Source organism: Pelophylax lessonae, assembly GCF_965119305.1.
Source record: "Pelophylax lessonae genome assembly, chromosome: 1".
Lineage (NCBI taxonomy): Eukaryota > Metazoa > Chordata > Amphibia > Anura > Ranidae > Pelophylax > Pelophylax lessonae.
In genome coordinates, this window is record NC_138768.1 from 227,604,017 (window position 1) to 227,616,977 (window position 12,961).

The window sequence follows — 12,961 nt, forward strand, 5'->3', positions numbered from 1 at the left end:
AAACTTTCCCAAGTTGGAACCGGAATAATCACCCTTGAACTAACAAGTCTTGCACTGCCCCAAAGAGATGTGCAAGTTGGAAGGGAAGAACCTTTCTGGAGGATAAGAGAATAACTTTGTGAACCCACTTGTCCTGTACCAGGGAGGTCCACGGATCCGGAAACCAGCGAAGACGTCCCGCCACCCCTGCATGCAGAGGCAGCCCTGTCCACAGGTCTGGACCAGCCCGCTCCTGACTTGCCAGACCAGGTCCTCTTGAAACCTCTGGTGGAGGCCCTGACTTTTGATCTCCTCTTGAGACCCTGAGAGACGGAAAAGGCCTCTTATGAGCAGAGGAGAATGGCCCACATCTACGACGGGGCTTCTTGCCCTTGGTAGCCAGCGGAAGAAGAGTACGTTTCCCCCTGTGAGATCCTTAACGAGGTCATCCAAGGAAGCTCCAAACAGGCGGTTTCCTAAAAGGATGCCGCAAAGGGGATGCTGGCTGAAGGTCCACCAATGGACCCTGCAAAAAGGGGACAAGGGCGTCGCCCTCCGAATCCTGCATAATAGGATATAGCCCCCTTAAAAAGGGGGCCGTCTGTCGTGACGGGGCGTGCAGGCAGGGTACCCCGATGGTCCCCCAGCACTAAAAAAGGGGAAGGGCAATGAACCACCCCCACAGTTCCACCCCTTCCAAGGGACGTGCCAAGCTCACCGCATGGCCTAGCAGGCCACGGCCTACATTTTCGTGGAGGCCCAGCCGCCAGTGCACGGATCCCAGTCTAGCAGATGCCCAAAGGAAGAATGAGGGCTTCAGCTAAACTCACTGGGGCTGCCCCTAAACGGAGGTGCACGACTCGGCCGTATGGCCTAGAAGGCTGTGAGCCCCAGCGAAGCCGACCACCAAGGGGCAGCAGGCAGAGCGGATGCCCTAACGGGAGGCAGTGGGCTTCAGCCATCCTCGCAGGGGCCGCCCCACATAGTTTCTGACCAGTAGCCGGCAAAACTGCAGCCTAAAGTTTTGGCCGCATCCGACTGCGTGAGGCGCGGACCTGCGGATGCTAAACCATCCGCTCCCCCAGCCCAACAGCCGCCACAGGGAGCCCAGAGGACACCCTGCCCTAGTCACTAACCCCCAGGGTGGCAGGGAACCCTGCTCAAACCTCGTCGCGCATCAGGAAAAACCCGGTCAGCAGCAACTCCAACAAGCCCCCCTTTTAGAGCATGTGGCAAAAGCCAGCTCATAACCTCACCCAGGGAGGGGGACCAAAAAGACCCAGTGACCACAAAGTTTAGAGGGGCTGGGGGAAGGAGGGGGAACCCGGGGGTCCCAAGACCACCCCAAAACCCTCCAGGAGTAGAGGGGGGACAGCAACTTGCCATACAAGAGAGTGGGCACCACTCCAAACAGACCACCGCTCCATCGGAATGTGGGTGGCTGTCGGCCAGGAGGAACGCTGCGACTCAGGCCAAGGCCAGGTCGTGTGCACCCTCGAGAGACGATTAACTCGCAGGCCAGCCCTTGTCCAGTGGAACTATGTCAGAGCCGAACTAGCGTGGACCAGAGGCCTGTATGCGCTCGCTGGCCAGATTGGGGTGGACCCTCTGGATCTAGATTATCCAGTCCATCACCCAGTCTGACAATTAAAGCGGTAGTATCCCGCTTTTCACTTTTAACTTCAGGTAAGCCTATAATAAGGCTTACCTGTAGGTACAATTAATATCTCCTAAACCGGCACGGTTTAGGAGATATTTGCAGTGCATGCAGCCGCTCACGCAAGCGGCGCATGCGCTCTGAAGGTCCGGCGGACCTTCAGCTTCCCTTGCCGGGAGCTTGCCGGAAAATCACTCCCGCGTGCATGCGCGGGAGTGACGCCATCGCGGCTCCGACCAATCACAGCGCTGGAGCTGCCGAACCCGGAAGAGACGCCGTGGGATCATGTCAGTGCCCGCAGCGGTGTCCGAGGGTCGGGGCTTCGTTCTAAGGTAAGTAATACTAGCCCATTATGCCTTTGTCTTGCAGGGTTTTTTTGTTTTCTGGGTTTACAACTGCTTTAATTGTAGATTCTCACAGGAACAAAAAAACAAAGATGAAAAAAAAAAAAAAAAAAAAAATAATTACATTTAAAAAGAGAAAAAAATCGCCAGGACCAGAGATTCCAGCAAGGAACTAGGTCCTTACTCCTGACTATGCAGAAAAAAAAACTGAGTGCTTACAGCTGAGAGTGGGTGTATACCCCCTGTGACTGCTCATAGGCTTAGACAAGCTTTTTCCTGCCTAGTGTTCTACTCCTGTAGGGGGCAGTATAACCCAAAGTTTAAGAAGAATCAGGAGCTGTGTCCGTCAATGAACGAAAGAGAAACACAGTTTAAAATCCACATTCTCTGGATTAACACAAAGTTCTCATTTCACACGCATTGCTATAGGACAGTGTAGTTAAAGGGGATGCGAGGATGTAAATAACCAAGCTTTTAACAGCTCCCATTCCCTTTTCTAACTCATTCTAGTGATCTGGCCAGTAACACACATATATTCGAGTACCACCACTCTGGTTGAAGGAGCACAGGTGCAGCGCTGGACAGCAGCAATGTCAGTCTGAGGGGGGGAGTGTTAGTAATCTACTAGTCCATCTAACGTGTTGACGCCAAACTCCAGCTAATTACTTTATAAGCAGTTAAAGCAATATTTTTTTCCTTAACCACTCTACAACCGCTCACAGTAATACTACTGCGGCAGAGTGGTTCGTTATCGTCCAGTCACGTAGTATTAACGTGATTGGACACTCCCCCTTCATTTTCATTCACAGCGGGAGTCGGGCCAGGGGAGGAGCAGCGGCGATCCCTGCTGCTCTTACCCGATCGTCGGGGATCGAGTCTGGAGATCCGCCCGCTGTGTGTAAACACAGCGGGCGGATCTCCATAGTGACAGGGAGTGACAGATCGGAGTGTTCAGCATAGCTGGACATCCGATCTGTCCATGACTCACACAGTCACCTCCCCCCCTACACGTCAGTAAGCACCAGGCATACATTAACAACCCCGTCAGCAGTAAATGGGTTGTCTCAACCCTGTAACTGCTACATCTGTAAGAGCTTTTTCTTTTGAAAAATAGATTTGCTGGCCAGATCACCATGTTAAAATAAGGAAAACAAAGCCTAAAAAAGAAAACGAATGCAACCACCTCATCTATGAATAGGTTAGGTTCGCTTGAAGATAATTGCTTTTGGGTTTAATACTGCTTTAATATGAGAGTAAACTATTTACAGGTATTAGGAGGCAAACCAATCAGCTTGAAAGTAAAAAGATTTAAGGGACTTACACTTCTCCCATTGGTGCATAAGTGGAGCCGGTTACTGAAAACTCATTCAGAGAGCAATTATCACCTTCAACTCTATCAACTATAAACATCTGTAGGAAGAAAAAAAAAAAAAAAAAAAACACATCAGTTGATTTACCTTTTAAGAATAAAAGCACTTCTGTTTAGTCCCAAAATTGACTTTAGTTTGTCTTAAAAAACAAATTATGCTGCTTGAGAAATGTTAACTGTATATGGATGAAACTTAAAATACCCATGACATTAAGTAGGTAAGTACATTTTTTTTTTTTTTTTTAACACTTGAGCTTTGAGCTACTATACCAAAGGATGACACTGATGAACACCTTTCACATACAAACGCAGTGTACTTAAGATTTGAAATTAGACATTCTCATTTAAATTTACATTCCAATAGAATCATATGTCTTAAATTTCCACTTTAGGCTATTATTTTCCCCAGCACACAATTGGTCCAAAAATGGAAGATACAGCAACAGGTGAAATTCTCCTGGCTAACAAACCAGCTTCTGAATCTTAAGCCGTTTAAGAATGGAGGTCCACTAGAGTCCCACCATGAGACTCAGATTGTAAAAAAACAAAAGCAAGGGGGGGGAGGGAGAGATGATCAACCTCTTTTTTTTTTTTTTTTTTTACAAAGGGTGAAAAAAAAAAGAAAAGTATATATATATATATATATATATATATATATATATATATATATATATATATATATATATATATATATATATATATATATATATATATATAAAAAGGGATGCACCGAAATGAAAATTGTGGGCCGAAACCGAAAATGACTTTTTCCCCCCAAAATTTTTTTAAAAATAGATAGAAGAGGGGCATACACCAAAAACAGGCAGCGACGTACACCTGTCGCTGCCACCCTGTCACAGTAGATGTACTGTGATGGGTTGGCAAGAGGTTAATTTAATTACCAATGGTATTTGTATTATGCAGCATGAGGGGTTAATGTATTGTCACTGCTGGTCACTCCTCTATTAGTGACCGACCAGTGGCAGTTAATTAACCCCTTTGTGCTGCATTAGTGCAACCAGTATCAGTGCAACCAGTGTTAATTAACACTGATACTGGGTGCACTAATGCAGCACAAAGGGGTTAATTAACTGCCACTGGTCGGTCACTAATGCATCAGTGACCTGCAGTGACAATACATTAACCCATCATGCTTCATAATACAAATACCATTGGTAAGCTGCCTCAGCTCTCCCCCATTAAGACGCTGGTGGCTGCTGGCTCCAAAATTTTGCATCTGAATCGCATTTAAATCACAGCTGAACAGCTGCTTTAGAAATTTGCAGTGAATACTGAGGGGACATGTGTGAATCTTGCCTAAGTGCCTTGTGAAGATTCGGTTTTTAATTGACCCTGCACTATCTATGCAAGTAAAAGTTCTGCCTCCCACTATGGACCTGCCTGGCATTTTTTTTTTAAATAAAGTAGATTGACAAAGTTTATTGGCAGCTAAAGCAATAGTGGGGATAAACTTGTGGTACTTTTGAGCACACTACTTTACTGCACAAGTATGTAAAGAATTGGGGCAAAGTAAACTTGTCGGCAACAAGTGCACACCGAGGCCCCAAAATAAAAAAGGCTCTAGCAAAAAAAACATAAAAAGGACACATACCTCCCCAAAAATACATGATATCAGATTTGGGGAAAGGGAAGGCAGCCCTTTAGGTGTAGAATTTGACACTGATTTTTTTGTTGCTGCCTGACCCTCCCTCTTGCCGTGGTATTTCCCCTTCATAAGACCAGTTCTCATTCACAGTCACACAGTCCCACTGAGCTGACAGGGAAGGATCACATAGTTCTATCTATAGCGGCCGCTCGCCCCGCCCCCCCCCCCCCCGTTGTCAGGTCAGGTCAGTTCCCTGTCAGCTCAGTGGGACTGTGTGTATGAGAACTGACCAGACACCGGGCGGGGCGAGCGGCCGCTATAGATATAACTATGTGATCCTTCCCTGTCAGCTCAGCGGGACTGTGTGTGAATGAGAAGGATCACATAGTTCTATCTATTAGCGGCCGCTCGCCCCGCCCTCCCGCCTGGTATGTCCATTTATGCACAGATTGTAGTAGGGACGTCATTGAGAGGCGGGCGGCCGGCCAGAGGCGGGACTTTTAAAACCTGCCCTGCGCCCTCCTTCCTCACGGCGGCCATATTAACCCATTATCAGCCGAAATGGGATAGGCTCATTTTCGGCCGATAATTTCGGTGGCCGAAATTTCGGTGCATCCCTAATAAATATATATATATATATATATTCTGCTAAATTAACTCTCATCAGCAGTTAGAGCTGTCTAGCGACTTTATCAGTGTCTTTAGGAGGAGTTTTCATTCTCCCCCGACTGTCCTATGAGGCTGCAGGATCCCTGACCATCTGTCTGGACAGTGCTGATTGGCCCTGTGCTGATCACATGCACTCTCCCAAGAAGAAAAAAAAAACAAAAACTCTCTAACAATACACACAACTGAACATGTGCAGCTTGCCTGCAAAGATCTGTTCTATCAGCAGATAGATTGGGGACAGTAAAGAAAGGGGAGGATCAGAGAAGACAGGAACAGCCTTTTTACACAAGGCAAAGGATTAACCCCTTAGGTTCCACAGTAAGTACAATTCTGCTTTATTGCATATACAGACTGATTTTACTGTGGTGGGTTTACTAACATCAACAATTTTGTAAAAAAAAAAAACAAAACAAAACAAAACAAAAAAAAATGTATAAATATGAAACATTGCTGTAAAAACGGCCTGTTTACAGAGCCTGATAAATCAAACTAAAATTTCCTCAGAAATGAATGAATCACAGCAGTGATTTTTCTTTGTTCCCCTTGTACAGTGATCACTTTATATCTTTAGCGGAGGTTTAAAAAGCAGGGGGTGGAGGTAGTGGTAAATTAGCAGATTTAGATACACTAACAAATTAAAGCCGAACTCCAGTCTATACGTTATAATCCGTTATAGCAAACCTTTTTTCCCCCCCTTTTGGGATAAAAGGTTTTGCATGAAAAAATTCTGATCATTTTATTCTTCCCTGCCAGCGTTCGGTGGTTTGTCTCAGACATGTAAACTGATGCATATACCTTATTTCAGAGAGCCTCTCGGCCATCACTTGACCGCCCGCTGCTCTCCACTCCCCATCTGAGAAGTACAGTGGGAAGGCCTGAGAACCCCCCGCTGACGTCAGCTGGGAGCAGAGGAGGAGAGCAGTGGGCGGTTATGTGAGCGCTCTAAAGGAAAGTATAAAAACATAAAAAAAAAAAAAAATTTAAACACCATAAGTTATTTCAGCAGCAGGAGGGGAAGGGCAGGCGCTGACACCAGCAGGGTGACAGAGGCACGTAATCTGAATACAGTATCAGGGGTTCAGCAGCCATGATAAATGTGGTCAGTTTACAGAGGGGATGGCAGCACCAGGCAGGTTCAGCCAGGTATTTAGATGATCCAAAGAGCTTTAACCCCCCCAAGCAAAAATGACATGTCATTTTTTGAAGTGATTGTACCGGGGTGATGCCTGCAGCTGCAAACTTAACCCTGGTACCCTTTTTTTTTTTTGAGCTGGCGGTCGGCTTTCAGGTGATAACCGATGCGGCTAAGCAGCTGCTCAGTCGTTACGAGGAGCGAAGGGCCCCCCCCCTTCCATCCTACGGGAGACCCGAGTGACCAGCTGCTACCTCCGCCAGCCAAACTGGGGGTGGGGGCTTTAGCCAAACTCACTGGGGCCGACCCCCAACGGAGCCTAATAGGGCACGAGCTGCCTGGATGTGAGCCCCAGTGAAGCCAACTACCCAGGGGCAGTGGAGAGAAGGGCGGATGCCCAAACGGTAGGCAATGGCTTCAGCCACCCTCATAGGGGCCTAACCATATAGTTTCCGACCAGTAGGCTGCAAAGCTCTAAATTTATGTCAGGATCCGGTGGCGTGAGAAGTGGACCCACGATGCTAAGCCCTCCGCTTCCCCAGCCCAACAGCCACTGCAGGGAGTCCAGAGGACCTCTCTGCCCTAGTCACCAGCCCCCAGGGTGGCAGGGGATCCTGCTCAGCCCCCCCGTTGCGCACCAGGAAAAACCCTGTCAGCAGCAACTCCCAACAAGCCCCCCTTTAGAGCATGTGGCAAAAGCCAGCTCATAACTTCACCCAGGGAGGGGCGAAAGACCCACAGTGACCACCGAAAGTTTAGAAGGGCTAAGGGGGGGGGGGGGTCCCACGTCCACTCCAAAATCCTCTAGGAGTAGAAGGGACAGCTACTTACTATACCACGAACAGAATGGACACTGCTCTGGACAGACTACCGCTCCATCAGAATGTGGGTGGCTGTCGGGCAGGAGGAACGCTGCAACTTAGGCCTTGGCCAGGTTGTTTACGCCCTCGTGAGACTTAACTCGCAGGCCAGCCCCGTCCACTGGGGCTATGTCGCGGCTGACCTAGCGCGGAGCTGAGGCCTGCGCACGCTCGCTGGCCAGACTGGGGGGACCCTCTGGATCTAGATTATCCAATCCATCTTCCAGTCTGGCAACTGATTGTAGATTCTTACAGGAACAAAATAATAAAGATAACAAAAAATACCATCACCAGGACCAGAGATTCCAGCAAGGAACTAGTTCCTTACTCCTGACTAGGCAGAAGAGTGCCTATAGCTGAGTATGGGTGTAAACCCCCTGGGACTCCCGACAGGCGTAGTCAAGCTTTTTCCTGCCTAGTATCCTACTCCTGTGGGGAGTAGTTTAATCAATGGTTAAGGAGAATCAGGAGCTGTGTCCCTCAATGAACCAAAGAGAAATCATCATTTGGAATATAAATACTGAATGTCTATAATTCCAACAAAAAAACAATAGCTTAAAATGTGCCCATGCAGGAAAAAAAAAAAAAAAAAACTATTAGTTATTGGCACAGAGTAACTTTAGACAAACACTTCCTCTATTTGGATGGTTGCTGGCAGGAAAATAGAAGCTCTATATTTGGCCAAATACGTCTGAATGGCTGCAACAAATCCCCATGTACTGTAGCCTCTCAACCTTAAAATCCGTGAAAAAAAAAAAAAAAAAGTGCATACAACTTTTTAAAAATGCGGCTGCAAAAAGACCATGTGGTTTCTGCACCTGCGATCGCGCTGCGGGCAGAGAGGAGTGGGGATGCCATTCAGAATGAATGGCAGCCATGTACGTCTTGCAAGAGCAGTGCAATTCGGCTGCGGGTATTTCCCACACCAGGAACACACAGTGCGGGCTTAGTGTGAACCTAGCCTAAGCACACTTGTAACTGACAGTTCTGGCCCCATTCACACATGAACTGTTTTGTTTGTTCTTCATCCAGCCATTGACAGATGAAAGACATCAATGCAAGTCTATGGAAAAATGAAGTAAAGGGATGATCATCATTTACATCAGTGGAAATCTGCATCAGTCAACATCAGTTTTTAAAAAATGGATCAAAGCCCTATTTTTGTTCCGTTAAAAAAAAAAAAAAAAAAAAAAAAAAAAATGGAACGGACAAAAACCCGATGCAAAAATGAACAAACGGTCCATTTTTGCATTAGTAGTGGATGCAGGGCTGCTGATAGAAATCACGGGGTCCTGTACAGACTACCTGACAGGGCCCCCCTAGAAAACGTTAAAGCTATAGTTCGATAAAAATACAAGAAAATCATTATTAGCAGACACAAATACAACATAACTCACAGAATTCCTGGTAAATCTAAAAGATGAAACTGAGTTGATAAACAAATCTGTGTGAATCCGATGTTGGGGCTCATGCACATGGGTGCTGTGGTCTGTAAATCAGGGGTTCATTTATGTGGGTAGCCACCTGGAGCTGTATGATCACAGCCACAGGTCTTATTTGATAGGCGTAGGGATGCAGGTGTACAGCCCAAACACAGACAGTGTTCATTTGGGGACAGCTCACCTGCTCACCTGCCCAAGTAGGGCCTGCGGCTGTGATCATACAGGCGCTGCATCCCCATAGAATGACAGATGGCTCCAGCCCAAACCCCTCCTTCACACAACCAGAGTACCTGTGTGAATGAGCCCTTAACTACCTGACAACCGCCAGCAGTACATATACTAGTGATCGACTGATGTTTCTTTATTGCCGATACCGATATTTTGGTCATCGCGTATTGGTATCGGCCGTTATGGGCAGATATTTTTGTAAATTTAAAAAAAAATAAAAAAAGTCCAAAAATCTATTCCATAGTTGGTAAACGCTATAAACTTTTGCGCAAACCATTTAGTATACGCTTTTTGGGATTTTTTTTTTTTTTTTTAACCAAAAATATGTAGCAGAATACAAATTGGCCTAAACTGATGAAATTTGATTTTTTAAATTTTTTTAGTGGGAATGTTTTATAGCATAAAGTAAAAAAAAATAGTGTATTTTTTCAAAATGGTTACTCTTTTTTGTATATAATAAAATCGAAAAACCACAGAGGTGATCAAATACCACCACAAGAAAGCTCTATTTGTGGGAAAAAAAGGACATCAATTGCATTTGGGTACAGCGTTGCACATCTGCGCAATTGTTAAAGTAACGCAGTGCTGAATCGCAAAAAAAAGGCCTGGTCATTGGGGGGGGGGGTTAACCTTCAGGTCCAGAAGTGGTTAATTATATTTTTCTAACTTAACACAGATCTCTCCAGCGATGTGCTCTCCCTACTATACTAAGAGGTATTCCATCTTCATCTGGTCTTCTCTCAGAGTTCTTGGGCTCCAGTCGTTTGGCCAAACTGTGATGATGCAACTTACACGCATGCGCGCGGGGATGTCATGGTCTCAGCACAGCTCTCTCAATAGATGGTATGTCATGCATTGCGAGCGCAGTGCACATGCGCTGGTGCTATCATCGGCTGCTATGTTTAGGAGATATTCACTGAACCTACATGTAAGTCCTATTCTAGGCTTACCTGTGGATACAAGATAAAAAATGTAGTTTACTACTGCCAGATCAGTTAGTAAATGGGTAAATAGAAGAAGGAGTTAATACATGGATTTGCAGAGGGAACTGACAGTGTGGGGGAGAAGAAGCAAAGGTGGGTAGGTCAGGAAGAAGTCTGGGGGAGAGGAGTGGGAAGCCCAGCTACATAAAGCACACTAAACTGCACTGGGACAAGATAACAGGCAGCTTTGGAATCAGGCAACAGTAAATTCTGCACCCCATGGGAATGCAGCTGATCAGCTGTGACTGTCAGGAAGACAGGGGGAGGGGCGGGGGTAGATAGAAAAAGTATAAATATATATATATATATATATATATATATATATATATATATATATATATATATATATATATATATATATATATATATATTATATATATATATATATATATATATATATTTTTTTTTTTTTTCTCTGCAGTTCTTCCTTTACTCCTTGGCCCAGCCTGTGTGTATTTCATACACATATACATACATACATACACACACACACGGAGTAAAGGAAGAACTGCATGGAGAGAAAAAGTTAGAGATAATAAACTCCGGGGCAGAGCTAACATTAGAGACAACTTTCTCTTTCTAAGCAGATAAAAGCTGGCAGCAGGGAAATGGGGGTTCAGCTGCTGGAGGAAGATTTCTTTAAATGTTGTTCTTCATCACTAATCCCACTCCCTGTGTGGCCCCCTTGTGTGCTCTGGCCCCCTACAAGCGGCCCTGAGTGGATGTAAAAAAAAAAAAAAAAAATATAGGTAAATAATTTTCTAGGAGTCTTCTAGAACAGCTTTTGAGACAAAGCTCCTCCCTCCAGGACAGGAACCCCAACTCTTAAAGACTGTCCTGCAGGCCTCCTCCTTCAGTATCCTCAAGTACAGCCGTAAGGCACTACAGGACACAATACACCATCAAACATTCTCTGCCCACAAAGCTGACAAAGACCTGGTCTAGTGTGCATTGACAAGGGGTGCTGGAGCACCTGCTAGACTATATGCCTTTGTAATTGCCTTTCCGAGCCACCAAGCAATGGAAGATTTATATGCACTGCAAATCTTCTGTGCACCTGCAAAATTAACAAACAAGGAATCACTTCCTGAACTCCTTTCTAAAATTAAGGTACACCAAAAAAAAGATTTCTACAGTCCAACATCTAACTTCTCATCTCCCCATCACTGGACAGGGAGGAACAAAATGTTGGAAGGACAAAATATCCTTTATACTATGAAAAAAAAAAAAAAAAAAAAAAAAAAAAAAAAAAACTTGGGAAGAATCCCTGGGTCAGGATTAAGCACAAATCTATCCTCAAATGAAGAAAAAAGGCTCTCGAATTAGTGTTTGCAATTCATCCATAGCTAAACAAGCTTTAGCTGTACTTCTTTAAGAGCTGTTCCTCAGAAACCATGCTGCCAGCCTCCGGGTTGCCATCTGTGAATGTAGAATCAGCCCCTGTGAAATCAGATACTTCCTCTCTAGGAGGAGAATTAAGGCAAGACCCTTCAGAATAGAGCATTAAAACTGAGACAACTGCAGATAAGCCGCTCAGGTGAGGATCTATAATCAGGTGCAGGTCAGATCCGTAGTCTACAGCAATATCTTCAAACACAAAGTGATGGCCGCACACTGATGATGTAAGTGAACATGTGAAGTTTATTCACCACTGTAGATCCAAAACTGGACATCAAAACATCACGGACAAGGACAAAATGTTGATGCGTTTCCCGAGTTTACACTCACTCATAACCATGAGGTTATGAGCAACAAAAAAAACGGAGAAGCCCAGTTCTCCCAAAGGCAAACTTTACTGGCATAAACATGAGACCAGACCCATTAAAGATAAACAGTATCAAAATTTAAATGTATACATATAGTAGAAAAAACACAACCTGGTATCACACCACAATACAACACACATTAAAAACAATGTAAAAAACAGTAGAACATAGGATAAGGTCCTAGTACACCATATCCCTAATTCACATCTGGGATGGAATATCCCCCCTAGGTGTATAAGGGGTACATGCAATGTACCAAGGCTCCTCCACTGGTCACAGGTCAAGGCGTTTCGCAAAGCGTAGTTTCCTCGAGACCACTTGTGAGAGGGGTTCCTATTGGCAATATTAGCTGGATCCAAGGTTGGCTGTCTTGGCGTCTCATAAGCTGACCTTAGGGACCTAGGGGCCATATAACTCCCTAAAGAAAAGCAAGAGAAAGAGAAAAGAAAAGAGCATGCACTAAGCCACTCAAGCATCTATAACTGCTTCAACTGTCTCTGGCCCATCTGTCTTAAAGATGTTCTGCCTGTTCATTGGCGCGTAGAGAAATGAGCACATATTTTTCCCTGTATATTAGCTGAACAGTTGAGGTCCAGAAACATGGCATCAATCCACGCATATACATGAGGGTCAACAAGGCAAAACATCAAATCCCTGCAGGAGCCAAAGGAATTTGCATCGGTCATGAAAATCAGCGACTTTGGTTTGGCCCATAGAAGACTCCTGCGAATATTTTAGCGCAGTTGTCCTCAACTCCGGTCCTCAGGGCCCACTAACAGGCCAGATTTTAAGTATTACCTTGGAGAGATGCAGACTAAAGTACTGCAATCAATGAGCAGCAAATTATATCACCTGGGATGTATTTCAGTTATCTTGCAAACCTGACCTGTTAGTGGGCCCTGAGGACCAGGGTTGGGGACCACTGT

General features: G+C 45.3%; 1 protein-coding gene across 3 annotated transcripts in view; it reads right to left on the bottom strand.

Moving 5' to 3' along the window:
• The window catches only part of ATP2A2 (ATPase sarcoplasmic/endoplasmic reticulum Ca2+ transporting 2), a gene marked incomplete at its 5' end in the record, with an annotated part of 103,207 nt that overhangs the window by 41,476 nt on the left and 48,770 nt on the right, over positions 1–12,961 (bottom strand). For all 3 annotated transcript variants that reach the window (XR_014225914.1, XM_082272349.1, XM_082272348.1), the window contains one exon: positions 3,302–3,390. Coding sequence is in view for 2 of the 3 variants with exons in the window: in XM_082272349.1 (XP_082128475.1) it covers positions 3,302–3,390 (89 nt within the window). The remainder of the gene's footprint in view (positions 1–3,301; positions 3,391–12,961) is intronic.